The sequence below is a fragment of the Terrapene carolina genome, unplaced genomic scaffold (assembly GCF_002925995.2).
Source record: "Terrapene carolina triunguis isolate 2854851 unplaced genomic scaffold, T_m_triunguis-2.0 Scaffold236, whole genome shotgun sequence".
In the NCBI taxonomy this organism is placed as follows: Eukaryota; Metazoa; Chordata; order Testudines; family Emydidae; genus Terrapene; species Terrapene triunguis.
Window position 1 is genome coordinate 13,337,992 of NW_020664587.1, and position 16,310 is coordinate 13,354,301.

At 61.6% G+C, this 16,310-nt stretch overlaps 1 protein-coding gene across 5 annotated transcripts in view; it reads left to right on the forward strand.

Moving 5' to 3' along the window:
* COL16A1 (collagen type XVI alpha 1 chain) overlaps positions 1-16,310 on the forward strand; it is an 86,993-nt gene that overhangs the window by 45,215 nt on the left and 25,468 nt on the right. For all 5 annotated transcript variants that reach the window (XM_024199266.2, XM_024199262.3, XM_024199263.2 and 2 more), the window contains exons 22-40: positions 172-207; positions 815-931; positions 1,743-1,778; positions 2,793-2,828; positions 3,028-3,156; positions 4,154-4,198; positions 4,692-4,727; positions 5,250-5,303; positions 6,336-6,467; positions 6,934-6,969; positions 7,333-7,440; positions 8,151-8,273; positions 8,390-8,443; positions 8,530-8,571; positions 9,436-9,471; positions 10,830-10,883; positions 12,436-12,504; positions 13,348-13,401; positions 15,972-15,998. In XM_024199266.2, the coding sequence (XP_024055034.2) occupies positions 172-207; positions 815-931; positions 1,743-1,778; positions 2,793-2,828; positions 3,028-3,156; positions 4,154-4,198; positions 4,692-4,727; positions 5,250-5,303; positions 6,336-6,467; positions 6,934-6,969; positions 7,333-7,440; positions 8,151-8,273; positions 8,390-8,443; positions 8,530-8,571; positions 9,436-9,471; positions 10,830-10,883; positions 12,436-12,504; positions 13,348-13,401; positions 15,972-15,998 (1,224 nt within the window). The remainder of the gene's footprint in view (positions 1-171; positions 208-814; positions 932-1,742; positions 1,779-2,792; positions 2,829-3,027; positions 3,157-4,153; positions 4,199-4,691; positions 4,728-5,249; positions 5,304-6,335; positions 6,468-6,933; positions 6,970-7,332; positions 7,441-8,150; positions 8,274-8,389; positions 8,444-8,529; positions 8,572-9,435; positions 9,472-10,829; positions 10,884-12,435; positions 12,505-13,347; positions 13,402-15,971; positions 15,999-16,310) is intronic.

Here is a 16,310-nt window from a genome sequence, read left to right on the forward strand (position 1 = left end):
GGTGGGGTGAGCCCAGGGCTGGGATAGCAGGGGGCTGTGGGTCAGGATTGCTGGGCTGATCCGGGGCAGGGTCTGGCTGCTGCCCTCTATCCCATTGCAGCCCAGGCCTTGGGACTGGGTTTGCTCGGCAGCTCGGCCTAAGCTAACCAGCATCTTCCCTCCCCCACACAGGGCAAGCCAGGGGTCCCAGGCCTGAAGGGAGACAAGGTGGGTACCACATGGGGGCCTGGTGCTGGGCATGCTCTGTCCTGGTTTCTGTGCTGTGCACCATGGGGCTCCGCAGACGAGGCAGGCCTCTGGGGTCAAGGTGGGGCCTCCCACAGCTGCCTGCTAGGGGAAGCTGAGAAGCAGGAGACTTTCTCGCTCCAGGCCCCTTGCCGGGGAAAGGAGGGCGAGATGAAGTGGATGCAGGCAGCAGCAAGGACCAGGAACTCAAGAGCCAGCTGCTCTGAGCCCTGCCTGGGTTCTCCGTCCCATTCGGCTCTGAGTGTTTGGGTGCTGCCCAGAAAGACCCCTCAGAGCCTGAATCTCTGGCCAGAAGCTGCCCCATCCTCCAACCCTGCTCTGGCCTACGTTCGGTTATCCCCCACCCCGGGGCTATTGAGGGAGCCTGATTGGCTCGCCTGCTGCTGGTCCAAGGTCGGGATCTGGCTCCAAAGCTCAGGCTGGTTTGGGCCAGGTCCATTGTCACGTCAGTTGCGCTGTGAGGTCGCGGGGTCACCACCCCGCACGGACCCAATGGCGGCTCCCAAAGACAAAAGTCGAGGGACCCCGGGGTCGCGGCCCACGTCTCACCATCTCCTCTCTCCCACAGGGGGATCCCTGCGAAGTTTGCCCCAGCATCCCCGAGGGGATGACCCATGCTGTCGGCCTCCCGGGAAAGCCGGGACCCAAAGGAGAGCCCGGAGTGCCGGGGAAAGCGGGGCTTTCGGTGAGTCTGAACGCAATGCGTTGCCGTGCCCCTGAGAAGAGAACCCATGCACCCTCTCTGCGGGGAGCCGGGCGTCCGTCCCCACCTCCATGTCTGGGGAGCGGAGGGTTGAAACGAGGGAGGGGGCAAAGTGAAGGTGGTGGAAGGAGGTGATGTTTGCACCTGCACTGAATTGCAGGGGACACTACCTCACCCTGTTTGGCTGCCTAACTAGAGCATGGCCTCATGCAAAACAGGGCCCCCTGCACCCGCCCTACCATCCTCCCCCCAGATGGCCCCGGGCACACCTGTCTCCCTGCCCCACACTGTCACCTAGGACTATGGATAGGCCTTGCACCCAGCCGTACCCCGCCCTTGCTGGCCCTGGCAATGGGGTCGAGGCGAGGAGGTTGTGCTTGGGTCTGGGTTAGAGGCAGGATCGGGCCCGAACCTTCCTGCCTGTTCTCAGCTCTTGGGCCCCCAAGTCAGCAGGACCCAGGGAATCCGCCCTCCTGGCTTGCGACCCAGCCCAGAGCTGATACTACAAAGGCAGAGTCAGACTCAGGGGGGCGGGGGCGGAGGCGGGGGCTGGGATCCCACTTCTTAATCTTCCCATCCCCCAACTCTAGCCATCCCATTATCCATTCAGGTTCCCTCCCCCGCCCCCAGGGTCCTTCCTGATCCTGCTCATGAGTTGCCATCCAGCTCCAGCGTTCTGCCCCAGGGGCGTCCCCTTGGCTTCCCTCCAGGAGCAACTCGGGGGCCGGTCCCGGCCGAGGTGCAGCCGCGGGGTGTTTCTGTTGGTCTCACCTGTTTGTTTTTCCCCCTGCAGGACAAAGCAGGGCCCTCCGGACCCAAAGGCGACAGGGTGGGTGCCTCAGAGAGTTGACGCCTTGGTTCTAGCAGTGCTGTGGCAGCATTCCCTGTCTGCCCGGGGAGAGCGGTGAGGGGTGTGCTGGGGGCCCCTCTGGTCTAGCAGGGCTCTGACCCCCCGGGCGGCGGCTGCCGCTCAGAGACTTTAAGGCCAGAAGGGACCCTCGTGATGATCTCTTCTGACTTCCTGCACATGGCAGGCCACAGAACCTCCTCCACCCACTCCTGTAACAGACCCAGACCCTCTGGCTGAGTCACTGACATCCTCTAATCAGGATTTAAAGACGTCAAGTTAGAGAATCCGCCCCTGCGAGTCACCCGTGCCCCATGCTGCAGAGGAAGGCGAGAAACCCCCCAGGGTCTGCAGGAAAATTCCTTCCCGACCCCAAATCTGACGGTCAGCGGGACCCTGAGCATTTCGTCCCTCTGGCTCTATTCTCAGAAGGATGGGAGCGGGGGCACTGCCGGGTTTCCCCCAAGAGGAGGGCAATGGATATGGGGGGATTCAGAATGGTCTTTCTCCACCCCTCCCACAGTGAAAGGGAGGATCCGAAACTAAGGTTCCCTCTATACTGGAGGGGTTTTGCACTGATGCAGCTCCACCAATGCACCCCAGGGTGAGTCCACAGCCGTGCTGGTCTGGGAGAAGGGTAGCATGCTGTTACACTGGGACTGACCCAGGCTCCCCCACCAGCTGCAGGACAGCAGTCAAGCTGTCGTTGGCTAAGGCAGATCTTCCTGCTTCTCTACCGTGTGAGCTACAGGAGAATCACCCACGTCTGTTAGCACTATAGGGGCTATGACACACACACAGCTGAACGCTTCGTATTCTGTCCAGTAGAGGGGAGCAGTGTGTGCACATCCCAACCCTCCAGTTTGCTGTCACGCCCTCCAGCTTCCTCTGCCCCAGTGTCCCGCTGGGAACGCTGGCTGAGGAATGTTCTGAAGGCTGCAAGCGTCGGGCTTTGCATCCTGCCTCTGACACCCTGTGTGTGTCTGTTTCTTTCAGGGAGACCCTGGCATCAATGGAATAAAAGGAGAGAAGGTGAGTGCCCGGGTCCCTCAAATCTCCTGTCCATCCTTAGTGTCCTCGGCCCCCTTCTCCTCTCGGCTCGCAGGCCCCGTCGATGGTCGCCACCCCTCCGAAGAGGAGCCCCGAGTCTGGCCTGCAGCCGTTACCCTGTTATGGCTCGCAGAGGCATTGGGAGCCTGTCTGACCCTGCGCCGTTTGGTTCCTTCCCTAGGGTGCCCCCTGCGTGTCGTGCAGTCCCGCCGCTCTCGCCTCCATGCTGCAGAGCTCCGACCAGCTCCCGGGGAAGGAGGGGCCCAAAGGGGAGCCAGGGTCCCCAGGGATTGGGCTGCTCGGGCTGCCGGTGAGTATGTGCCCTGCTCCTTGGGTCTGGAGCGTGAGGTTGGGCAGGCTAGAGGCTGTGCCGGGCAGAGTCCCTGGGGCGTGGGCATGTCCCCACGCAGGCCTGATTGCAGCCAAGGAGGGGCAGAGGCACTGCGCTGGGGACAGTCTGAGTGCGGCGTGGAAGGCGGATCTGGCTCCCCACCCTGGTGTGCAGCGAGGGATGGGAGATGGTAAAAGCTGCCAGGCCCCACCTGCCAGGAGGGAGGGAACGGGCCCAGCGCCCCAGCATTCGAACAGCCAGAGGGGCCCTGCCCACACTGCTCCGCAGAGGTCATTAGAAGGCTCCTCTCAGCTCAGATCGCCCGTCCTCCCCAGGGACATACTAGGCCAAGAGCTTCCCCAGCTCTCCCTACCTGCACTAACCCACTGGATCCGAGCCCCTGGGGGTCCATGTGTAGCCAGCCTCCTGGCTGGCCTCCCAGTGGGGTCAGATCCCGCCAACCATCTGTGCTCAGATCTTGGGCCTCTGACTGCTGGAGCCAAAGGAGGGAGTCCCCGGCAAGCAGCCGTAGAAAACATGGAGCAGCCACTAGAGCGGTACGCAAGCCGGTCCTCCAGGGCGGGTCATGCCCATGGCGGGCTCTGAGCTCAGGGGAAAGTTTGAGCTTCCTCCCTTGCAAAGATGGGCCTAAATCCAACCCCAGAGAGCCTCGTATCCAAACCTGGCTGCTACCCCCATCTCTGCTCCAGCCCCCTAGGGCCTGTGCCCCCCTCCCCTTAGCCTCTTGTCCTTTCTTCTTCTCCCTGCTGCCTTAAGAAGCCTGGCACCTGATGCCCCCTTTCTCCCCTCCCCTCCCTGTTGCCTCGGCCCAGCTGGTGCCAGGATGAACGCCTTGCTCCCTCCCCGGTTCGTTCCCAGGGGCTCTCCACTCCCCAGGTTTGCAGAGGGCTGACTGGAGGGCTCCTTGGGATCCTCCTGCTGGATGGGTAACTTGGATCCTTTGCTTGTCTTGCAGGGTAAAGCCGGGACCCCTGGGCTGGCCGGAGCCAAGGGGCAGCAGGTGAGTCCCCTCGTCCTTCTGCCTGCAGCTCCCCCTGGGGGCGGAGGGTTTCTGAACGTGAAGGGTTAAACCTTGGAGGTGGGAGGTTGGATCCGTTGCAGCAAACCCTGCCTGGCCCTTCCCCGTAGCTCTCACCAGAGCCTCTCTGCACTGGGGATAACAACGTTCCCTTCACTGCTGCCCCCAAACTTCTCGGGCACGACCCTGGCCCCTGCCCTGCTCCCTTTGCCCCACGCTGGCAGCACCGAGGGGCCCCATCTCCCTGCTGGGGGAGAGGACTCTGACGGCTGGGCCTCCCCTACCTGGCTTTGGCAATCTGCAGCTTTCCGATGATGCCCTGAGCCAGGCTGAGCACGCACCGAAGCTAAACTCATGGCATTGTGAACCTCTTGGCCCTGCGCTCATTTGCGGCGCTGGGTCCGTGTGGTCACGGTCTTCCTCCCTCTCCCATCCTCTGGGCCTGACCCCCTGTGCTCTCTGCTTTGCTTCCTAGGGAGAGATCGGAAAGACGGGACCGGCTGGCAAACCTGTGAGTACGGGAGCTGGATGCCCTGGGGCTGGGTGGGGCGCCCTCTTGTGAGGAACTGGGCGTTGCCCCACTGGCAACAACAGCAGAGGCTCCCGAGGCAATGGAGTGCAGTGTCAGTAACGTGGTGGGAATCAGCGAATCAGGGCAGGGCGAGGGGTAACAGAGACATGGATCGGATCCCAGGGAGGTCCCATGGGCATGCACAGAGAATGTGTGCGTCTGGGATTGCAGGGGCCTGTTGCGTGCGCGTGTAGGCCTGTGTGTACATGTGTGGGTTTGCAGGGGCCTGTTGTGTGTGCGTGTAGGTGTGTGTGTGTGTGTACATGTGTGGGTTTGCAGGGGTCTGTTGTGTATGTATGTAGGTGTGTGTGTGTGTGTGTGTGTGTACACGTGTGGGTTTGCAGGGGCCTGTTGAGTGTGTGTGTGTGTGTGTGTGTGTGTGTGTGTGTAGGGGTGTGTGTACATGTGTGAGCAGAGCTTTACAGGTGCCTGTCTCACCTCAGCTGCTGCTTCTCTGTGCAGGGAATTCCAGGCGACAGAGGGAACACTGGGCCTACAGGACTGAAAGGAGAGAAGGTGAGATCCTGGTAACCCTTGTTCCAGAAGGAGAAGGGGTGGGGTGGCCAGAGATGCTCCCCCATCCAGTGCTCACCCCTAGAGCTGTGCCCTTGTTGAACCTCTTATGGAAACTCCCTCCTGGCAGCAATTTTGGGGTGGGAGGGTGTCTCCTGAGAGTCCCCTCCCTCATCCAAGTGCCCCCCCCGCCAGCTCCTCCATGATGGTGCATCCCCAGCGCAGGTGTTGCAGCCACGTGACGTGGCTCGAAAACCTCCCAGCTGGTGCGTGAGACGGGCGCCTTGGCCAGAAGATAAAGCCGGGCTGGCCTGGCTCACCTTCCCCACCAGCAAAACCAGGGGCCTCCCGGGGGCCAGGGCCCCATCTCCACCTGTGCACAGTGCGTGGGACCCGTGGTGACCGGTGTGAGTGGACAGCTCTGCTTGGGTGGCCAGGCGCCCGCCGCCCAGGCGTGGACAGCCCCATTTTGTATCAGGCGGGGTGGGATCTCCAGCACTCAGGCTGGCCCAGCTCCTGGGTGACAGCAGTGGAGCTAGGATGAAATCCCTCTGCCCTGCGAGCTCCGTGGCGCTCCGAGCCAGCGCGTACCTCCTGGACTCCCTCCAGCCACAGAGCAGGGCCCACAGGGACGCGTCTCCCACGACCCCGTAGCTGGAGGGCTGAGCGAGGAGCTCTGGTTCCAGGGCACTGCTCCGGAGGCAGCCACTTACCACGGTGGCTCTTGCGAGCTGTGGGCACGTGTCCCACTAGGAACCGGCCTGAGACCCTCTAAACGCGTCTCGCTGAAGAGCCATCGCATGGGAACTGCCTCCGCTCCCTGCTGATCTGGGCCCGAAGCAGCGTTCCCCTCTGGGCTGACGGGTGCCACGCTCCATCCCCCTCCCCGGGGCTGTACAAGGACCCACAGGGCTGAAATGGCCCATACGGAGTTTGCTGCAGTGCCCACTGTCAGTAAGGAGCCTGGGGACTTAGCTAACGGACCAGGGGGCCCAGCCCCCGCCCTGCTCTGACCCTGGTGCCTGTCCCTCGCAGGGAGAGCCGTGCGGCCAGTGCCTTGCCCCTCCAGAGGCGCTCGAAGGGGAGGCGATCGGGGTGTCCGTGCCTGGTGCTCCGGGGGAGAAGGGTGAGCCAGGCCTGCCCGGCATTGGGGCGCCCGGCAGAGCGGTGAGTCAGCGGGGCGTATCCGGGGGGCAGGGAGGGCCGGGGAAGGGGTGCAGGTAAGAGAGAGGAGGAGGGATAGGAAGGGGAGGGAATGGCATGGGGGGAGGGGATTGTAATACTGCCTGATGTGCCAGGGGGCTGTGAGGGGCAGTGAAGGTGCTGAATGAACCAGCAATGAAATGGTTAATCCAAACTGGCAGGCCCTGCCGAGCGCCAGCATCTGTCCACCTGGCCTTTTGCTCCTTCCGCTGGTGCACGGGGGCAGGGGCTGGGTGTGAGGCTGGGGGTTGTGGGCATGTTCCCACCACTGACTCCCTCCTGGTATGCATCCTCAGGGCCTCTCTGTTAAGGGGTGCTGTCATTGCCCTGGGAATGGGGGGAGGACTCTGAGGGGGGGGGGGGGGGGGCCCCTACCGCTTCCCGTCTGAGTGGCTTGTTTCTTCCTCCCTTATGTGTTTTGTTCCCCCAGGGCAAACCTGGGGAGCCTGGACTGAAAGGACAGAAGGTGAGAGGAAGGGAAGGGGTGTCGCTGAACAGCTCCCTGCCCCTCCTGCTTCCCGTGGTCACTAGCTGTGGGAATCTCCCAGCCCTGCCCCCATAGCGTGGGGGCTTCCCTTTGCATGGGCTGGGCTGAGCACGCAGCTCCTTGGGGAATCGGAGTCACTGGGGCTGCTGGGGCTGGCCTATGAGCGCTGTTGCCCTGTCCCAACTTATCACATGAGTGGCGCTGCCTGGCCGTTAGCACTTGCTCTGATGCTGCTGGCACCCAGCTCTCCAAGGAGAGTGGGGCAGAGACCCAGGGGAGGCAGGGGGCCAGGATTCCTGTGATCCTCTGGGTCACATCCTCTTTGTCTGCTCTCCTGTCCAGGGCGATGCAGGAAATCCAGGGGACCCTGGCATACCGGGCTCAGTGGGGCTGCCGGGGCTTTCAGGTGACCCTGGCATCAGGGGTCCGACAGGGCCCAAAGGTGAAAAGGTGAGTGCCCCCCTCCCGCAGAGCTAGCTCTGCCGGTCAGTGCAGCAAGAGCCCAGGTCTCTAGGGGGAGACCTGGGATGAAGCTATGGGTGAGTACTGGGCCCCACTATCAAGAGACACCCGCCCTCCTGCACCCTCCGCCCAATTTGTGCCTTCTCGGGGGCTGGCACAGCCACATGGAGCCGGTGTCTTTGCTCCCGGCGGTGCCCGTGGTGAGCTGGTCAAGTAGCCCTCTGTTCTGGGGCACCCCCAAGCAGGGAGACCCTCCCGTGCTGGGAGCAGCTTTCCTGCTCCCCATGTTCCTACCCCCGCCACACACACACACACTCCTCGTGTCCTTTCCATAAAGGGGAATCTTCATTCTCCGCAAGAAGTCCACTGTGCGGAACAAACAGCTGGTCGCCGTCATCCCCCCAGCCATGCGCCTCCCTAGCGCGGTGGCTCTCCTCAGTCAGTGCCGGGGGTGCCGCATGCCACTCTCTAGTGGCCCCTGGCAGTCCTGCCCCTGCGGAGCCATTGCCTCGATCCCAGTTAGCAAGGCATGCGCTTTCTGAAGCCGAGGGTGGCAAGTTCAAATCCCCCTCTAGCCCAACGTGGATGTGACTCTCTGGGGCGAAGAGGGGCTGTCTCTGCCTCCGCCTCCCTCGGTCCCCAGCTGCCGCACTGGTTTCCATTTCCTGTGTACTGACCCAGGCTCCTTTCTCACGCAGGGAGACGCCTGTGACACCTGCCCCACTCTCCAGGGGGAGTTTTTGGATGTGGTCGGGGTGCCAGGAAAACCCGGAGCCAAAGGGGACCGTGGCCCGCCAGGTGTTGGCCAGCCTGGGAAACCCGTGAGTGCCCCTCGCTCACCCCCCCACACACCGGCGATGTCCCTGATCAAAGAGACATCCGCTAACTGCTGAACGACCTGAGCTAACATTTCTATGGGGGGGGGGGTGTTTTTTAGGGTAAATCTGGACTCCCTGGGATTCAGGGGCCCCCCGGTCTGAAGGGGCTGCAGGTGAGTGTGGGCAGAAGTGTGGTTTGTCATATGGGGATTGCCGAAAGCTGGGGCTGTTCCATTCACTGGTGTCTGTGTCTCTCTAGGGCGAGCCAGGCCCCGCCGGGATCGGCGCCCAGGGTCCACAGGTGAGTCTCAGCACCAAGCCGGTAGCCCAGGGTCTGCTCCATTGGCACCATCCCCCAAGGAGCAGCGTGTCGCCACCCCTTTCCCTCCAGCCCTGCCTTTCGCCTCGTCTCTGGCATTGCCTGGCGGTGCCACTGCTTCCACGCCACCTCCCACCCTGGCTGCCACAGCCTCCCTGAGTCCCGGGGCTCCGGCATCCCCCGAGCGAGCGCGGCTGCCCACCTCCCGTGGCCCAGCAGAGCTCGGCTGGTATTACTTTCCTCCTCGGACAGTACCAGGGTCTCCCTATGCATGGCAGGATCCGCTTGTAATCTGCCTGCTTGGATCGAAACCCACCCACCTCCCTGCGGCTCATGCTGTCCGGGCTCCTCTGTGTCTCTCTCCTCCTGGAGCACTCTATGCAGGCAGCGCAGGTCCCTGCTCGCCTGCCCCCTCTCGATCTGTGGGCACAAGACCCTTCTCTGCAGCCCCCCCCCCGCCCTTGCAGAAGAGCCTCATCCCGTCCCAGGCGTTTGCTGGGAAGGTCGCCTGGAGCTCTGGGTTTCCCTCTGCTTCTGCTGCTGCATCTCATCATTGAACCTGGGGAAGCATTTGGGGGTGAGGTGGGCAGAGGAGATGCCAACACAGCTGAGGCCAGTGGCCCGAATCAGGGATAACCCTGAGTGGAAAGACAAGAGTTGAGAGTCAAGTATCAGGCTCAGCTTGATCCCTGACATGCTGAATAACGTCTGCCCTGCGAAGGGAGCGGGGAGGGTGGCATCTTGCCATCCCCCCCATTTTCTGATGGGCACCTCCACTGGCGCCTCCATCTTCGTGCTGGAACCAACTGCTAGAGTGAGACTCAACCAATTCTCCCTGTCTTTTAGGGGGAGCCTGGGGAGACAGGCCTGCCCGGGACTACTGTGAGTATGCCTTCATTCCTCCCCATCCAACGTCCTGACAAGACAAATAGGCCCCTGCCCGTCCCTCCGTGGGTGGGGGGCACGGAGGGTGCAGACTTCTCCTCCATCCAGTATCCCTTTCAAAGGACCAGCCTCCCTTGCAAAGGGAGAGGAGTCCAGGGCCGGTTGGGTGGCTGGGAAGAAGATTTGTTACGTGCAGCATAAACCGTATTGTGCAGACACTTAAAAATATGACCAAGGCTGAGAGTTTTGCTGCCGTTTCAGGTCCCTGGAGTGGCCCCGTATATCCTGCCTGGCATGTCATATAATTGAGATATGCTTTGTCACCGCTGAGCGTTTATACGTCCTGAAAAGGGGCCAATTTCCCAATATGACCCATATATTATCGAACCTTCTCCCTGCCACGCTGGGGCGCGGCGTGCCAATGAGTGGTGAGGCTGTGCGGTGTCGCACAACATCGGTACGCAACATTACGCCATGCACGGTTCCACAAGGCCAGACACAGCCCTGCATTGCATAGTGTCACACCGCGCTGTGTTACCTGTTGTTGGATAGGACGTTGTGGTCGCCAAGGTTACACAACACTACTCTGTGTAACGTCACAACGCTGCTACAGGTTACATTGTGCAGCACGGGCAGTGGTGTGGAAGCGTCACATGGTGCTGTGTTACTCTGCATGCCACTCCACTGCACAATGCCAGTCTGGACCACTCGTGCGACGCACAATAGTGTCTCCCAGCATTGTGGTGCACATGGTGCCACACAACTTGCTACCCAACGTGATGTTCTCAGCGTCGTGCTCGCTTGGAGACATGCTGGGTCGCTGGAGGAACCCGGACCTGTGGCCCAGCCATTCCAGGAACATGCTGCCCCTCAAGAGGGGAGGGGGCCTGAGGGTCCCATGTGCTGGGCCAAGTCCTGAGCTCTTCCCTCAGCCCTGACTGACGTCTGCCTGAGGAAGCTCAAACTCACCCTGCTTGGGCCACTAGCAAGGTTTGAACCAGGCCCCTTCACATCTAACAGCATGAGCCTCTGCTGCATGAGGTAAGACCTGAGGCTGGGCCATGTACTAGGTTAACGAGTCTACTACTGCTCCAGCTAACGGGCTCGCCTGAGATGATGCCCTTGGGAGCCCATGTCACATCGAATTCCAGTGGGAGACGGCAGCTGAACTCTTTGTCGTCTTTGCAGTACCTGTTAGCAGACAGCAGTAGTAGATTCCTTAACCTATGACCCGGACCAGCCACTAGAGGCAGCCAACGACTCTCCTCCTAAAGCGGGTGGCGTCAGGCGCTCTGGAGCGTGGCTCAAGCAGGGAAAGCGAAGGGAGTTGCTGATTGTCGTCTTTCGCCCCCCAGGGACACCCTGGACCTCGAGGGCCGGTGGGCGCCGTGGGAGAGAAAGGCACCAAGGTGAGTGCCCCCAGCCTGGCACTGAGCCCTCCCCTGGCACCCGTGGGTGACTGCGGGATTTGTTCTACAGTCTGGCAGTAACAGATCCCCGGCCGGGAGCTGTTGTCTGTTGGGCAAGGTGATGGGGCTCCAGCCAGGGGTTCCCTGCCTGTGGAGCCCATCCTGCCGGCAGCGCTGCCTGACGGTGATCTGGCCCCCAGCCAGCCCCGCTCCGGCTGTTAACCGTGCAGGCTGCAGCTGTTAACACCAATATCCTCCATGCGTGGCTACTGAATGGCGCCGGGCAAAGCCCCGGGGCAGGAGGCTCCAGCGGGTGGCAGCGTGGCCAGACACAATGGTGTAGCTGGGGTTTAGCATGCAGGATAAGCCAGGACTTGGCCGAGGATCCTGCCGGACGGCTGCAACACTGCTGGAGTCCAGCTCCAGGTCCTGTTGGGAACAGGCGGGGTAGGAGTTTTGGGGCTGGGGCTGTGTCCGTATTATTTGCCCCCTGCTGCCCCCAGCCCAAAGGCCCTGGTACTGCAACTCTGCTGCGGCCCCCGTGCCTCGGAGAAGGCTTTTGTGTACCCATCAGGGGGAATGTCACGCTCCCTACCTGGGGTGGCTGTGGTGGCTGGGACGTGTGTGCTGGCTACCTCCAGTCCGAGGAGCCGCCGGCGAGGCTGGGCATTGGGCTCACACGTGGCTCTGCCCAGGCCCCTCAGTCCTAACCAGCAGCTGCTCCTGCTTTTCCAGCCCTTGCCACCCCCCTACCAGCTCTGCCAAGGCTCTGCAGTCCAGCCCTGCTGCACCACCCTGCTGGGCTAGCCCTGGGCCTGCGCAGGACACAGGACCTGGTGCATCTCACTGGCTAGTGCTGGCCAGTCATCGTTGCCCTGCAGGGCCAGCCGGGCCGCCTGCGGATTCCCCCGGGGTCGTAGGCACTCGGGAACACAATGATCTCAGAGCAAGGGAATGAGGCTCCTTCCCAGCGGGGAGCCCGCGTGGCTGCTCTATGGATGGAAGTGGGAGGGCAACGGTGACACAGAAGCAGGGGGACAATCTAACTCCTACTGGGGTGAAAGCATCCGCTGGGGAGCTCCTGGCACGATGCCTCCCCCAGAGCTCTGTGCATGGCACGCTCAGACCCCAGAGCCGGGCACTTGGGATCTGGCCCTGGCGTCCTGCGGCACCGTGGGCCATCTCCTGCCCTGAGGGTTGTTGCTGGCGGCTGTCCAGGCCAGCTTGCGCCTTTACGGCCCCATGTTCTGTTCCAGGAAGGACCCCTCCTCTCACCGTGGGCCGGAAGGTTTAACGGCTGCACCTGGTGCCGAGTCAGCTGCGGCGGCTGGGTGCTTCCCACGCAGTGGAGACTGCCCTGGGAAATGCAGGGAAAGGGGAGGGGGCTGTGTGGCTTAGTGGTCAAAGCCAGGAGACCCCAGGGGGCTGAGCCACACCTTCACTCTGTGGTCTTGAGTCACGATCCCATGAGGACTCCACCCCATCCCTGTAGTAGGAGCAGATTCCCCCCAAACCTGGGGCTGGCCCAGATGTGACTTTTCTTTTCCTGCAGGGATCCCCTGGCCTTAAAGGGGTGGAGGGTCCTCCCGGACCTCCGGGGATGAGCATCACTGGGCCACCGGTAAGTACCCCGTATCTGCCTCAGCGCTGGACCCCGTTAGCTCTGCGGCTTCAGCGATGTTACAGTCGCTTCCTGGGGGTGCCAGGACCTCACCCTCCTCAGCATGTTACCTGGAGCAATCACCCCCTTGCGCACAGCCCCCCGCCTAGCCCCTGCTGCTGGGCTGCCAGCCAGCGAGCCTCAGGTGTCGTGGTGCCTGCGGACCACAGAGCCTGGCTGCTTGGGTGGAGGGTGGGAGAGGAAAGGGAGCAGCCCATCATAATCCTCTCCAGGCCCCTAGCTCAGTGCGGGGCTTAGATCCTCCCGCTGGACAATGCTACCACCCAAGGCCTCTCGGTGCCGGGCGAGAAGAGACCAGACCTGGCTGTAAGCATTAGAAAGGGGATCCACTCTCGGGGCTGCTGGACACAGACAGATGCCGTGGTTGTCCCCGGGTCTCCAGACCAACTGGCCCAGCCTGAGCTGGCTGGTGTCACGGCCCGGGGGCTCCCTAAGTCCTAGCCTGGATGGAAGAGTCAGAGCCGGGGCGGCTACTGACCCTACAACAGAGCCCAGGCGCATGCAGTCCGTGCAGTGCCAGTACACAGGCAGGATCGATGCCACTCGTAGTCCTGCACCTGGTTATGGACCCTCAGTGCCTTGTATTAAGGAGCTTCCTTAACCAGAATGCATCTGCTAGTCAGAGCAAGGGCGGGGGAGGCAGGACTCCTGGGTTCTGTTCCCTGATCTGTCGGGCAATACTAGGAAGGTGGCCAAATTGCTCCGTGCCTTGGTTTCCCCATCTGTAAAGCCGGGGTGATGCTTCGCCTGCCTCACATCTCTGCTGTTTTGCTCTCCCCCTAGGGCCGCGAAGGGCAGCGGGGAATGCCAGGGGTGCCTGGATCCAACGGGCTGACGGTACGTAAGATGGGGCCCTGCGTCTGCTGGAGGGTGTTCTCGAAACCACCAGGCTAGAATCGGGCTGCTCGATCCCTTGAGACCAGGCAGTGCAGCAGCAACAGCAGACTGTCTGTGCTCCCGCTCCCCCGCTGACAGGCCTCACCCCACGCGACCTTCCCTGGCGACGCTGCCACACGGCATCCCCCGGGCACCGGTGATGTCGTGGCACGACGGTGCCGCCCCGGAACGTCGGGCCTGGTGACGCCGCTAGAGCCGCCGGGCCAGCTCCTGGGCCGGCGCGAGTGGGCCAGGCTCCGCTGGCCGTGATGGAGACGCGCCGATTCACGCCGGCCGAGGATCCGGCCCGTTGGGAAGAGCCGCGTCTTTGACAGTGTTTTGCGCTTTGATGCAGGCGGCCTCCATGTCGGGAGAGGCGGGAGCAAGCTCCTCCCCTCGCCCTGAGGGCTCCCTGTCTCTGATTCGACCCCGGTGACAGAGAAGTGGACGGATACCTTGTTAAACGAGGTAATGGCGTTAGCCCATTCTCTCTCCATGTCACCTCCATCACCTTGGTGTCCATCACCCTCACCCATCACTTCGCCCGCAGCCCATCGGGGCCTTATTTGCTGAAAGAGAAGGATTTTTTGATGGGGGGGAGGGATGGGTCCATCCATGCGTTTCCCCACTGGACCAGCTCTCCTCCCCGGGAACTGGTGCTCTGGCAATCCTGCTCCGGCTACTGGCTCTGTGCCTCAGTTTCCCATCTCTGCAGAGGGGATAACAGAGCTGTTGTGAGGGTAAATATGGTAAAGATGGTGAGGCGCTCAGATGCTGCGCTTGGGGGGCCAGATAAGGACCTAAGCCATATAGAAAGAAGATTGGTCCAGAGAACCGCCCTTCAGCAACCCCCGCCTCCAGGGGAAGTGACAAAAGAGGGGTCCCCAGGAAAGCTCAGCCCCCGCGCCAGGCATCTCTGGATTTCACTGGGAACTGATCCAGCATTGCCTTGGGGGCTGTGAAAGGGACACTGCCAATGTATTCTTGTTAGGCTCCCAAAATCTAGATTTAAGTAGAAGGGGGAGAAAAATAACCTTTGGATAAGAACAGAAATGTTCATTCATTTGGTGAAACCAGGTATTTTCCCTCTTGTTTTACCCCTCCTCCCCCACGGTGCTGGAATCCCCCCCAGAGCAGAACCAGGAAGGGAAACTGACCAGGAGAAAGTGAGGCAGAATGCTCTAGCTTTGCTGCTTGGGCATTAGTGATGGCCCATTGGGGGGGCAGGGGACACGGGTCTGGGAGGCAGGGGGACCAGGGTTCTGTTCTTCACTTCTCCACGGGAACCTTTCCATTGATGTCTGTGAGCTTCGGCCAGGCCCAGGGTATGTGATCTTTGCCTCCCTGCCTATAGGACGGGGATGATACTAGTACGTTACTGTCCCTTGTAAAGCGGGTTGAGATACTTGGCTGGCAGGTGCCCTAGACAGGTTGAAGCCCAGAAGGAGACAAGCTGGAAGTAGTGATGAGGGGGTATGAGGGTTAGAGACTTTTCCTCTGAGTCCTCTCCAGCGTGGGTAGTAACAGAGGTGGAATTTTCCGGAGATGATTCCTGTCTTGGCTGTGGTCCTTTCAGCTATTGAAGTCCAACAGCTGTTACGCTCATTCCCTCCAGCTGTCCGGGTTCTGCTCCGAGCCGGGGGAGCTATCCATTGTGAGTAATCTAGGAGATGAATGGAGCCCTTTCTCCGGCCCGCAAGCAGAGCTGGACTGGAACAAAGGCTATTCCCAGTTGTTAAAGAAACAACAAGGAGTCCGGTGGCACCTTAAAGACTAACAGATTTATTTGGGCATAAGCTTTCGTGGGTAAAACACCCATTTCTTCAGATGCATTCCCAGATGTTGGTTCCTTTGTCACTGGCTCATGCCCAGGGGCTGCTCTAGCTTTTTTGCTACCCCAAGCACGGCAGGCAGGCTGCCTTCGGCGGCGTGCCTGCGGGAGGTCCTCCGGTCCCGTGGGTTCGGCGTACCCGCCACCGAATTGCCGCCGAATCCGTGGGACCGGTGGACCTCCCGCAGGCACGCTGCCGAAGGCAGCCTGCCTGCCGCCCTCGCAGGGACCGGCAGGGCGCCCCCCGCGGCTTGCCGCCCCAGCACGCGCTTGCTGCGCTGGTGCCTGGAGCCGCCGCTGCTCATGCCACTTGTTCACGGCAGGTTAGTGCTGGTGTGTGAATGGTCGCCTAAGCCACATGGTATTGTTTCTGATTGGAGGACTGGAAGTTTTGGAACAGGAGACAGGCCAATAGCAGATGCTTTTGTGAATTTGGGTATTTGTGCGAAGAGCAGGCGTTCCCCAGCCGCTCACACCAACACAGACTTGTTTGCACGATGGTTGGTGAACAGAGGATCTAGGGGCACGAGCACGGCAGAAGTGAAGAGCTGTTCCCAGGCTGAATGGGCGTATGCAGACCCTGCCCAGCACTTCTCCGGTTCTGGTTCCGGGACCCAGACAGAACCTGCGACACAATCTCTTGCTCTTGACCCATTTGACGTTGGCCTCTAACACGTTTCTCTCGGCTTCTTCCCTGCAGGGAGAAAAGGGGGCGCGGGGTGAGAAGGTGAGCTGGTTTCCTCTCCATCCCTGATTGCTGTCTGGGCCCCGTCACCTCCCTTGCGGCTGAGCGTGTGCCCACAGCCCATGGCAGAGGCTGCAGCCGATTGGCACCCGCGTCCCCACCTGCAGCGTCCACTCACTGCTGGGCGCTTGGTCTTGCAGCTAAGCCACAGATGAGGGGTTCCTCCTGTGGTAGGGATGTCCCCTCCCTGCCATGCCGACTATGCAGAGACCAAGCTGTAAGGTGTCACTGCGTGCCCACAGCCCAGTGCCTTGTGACTCAACCAGGGGGCTCCCAGCTCTGACCGCCCTGCCC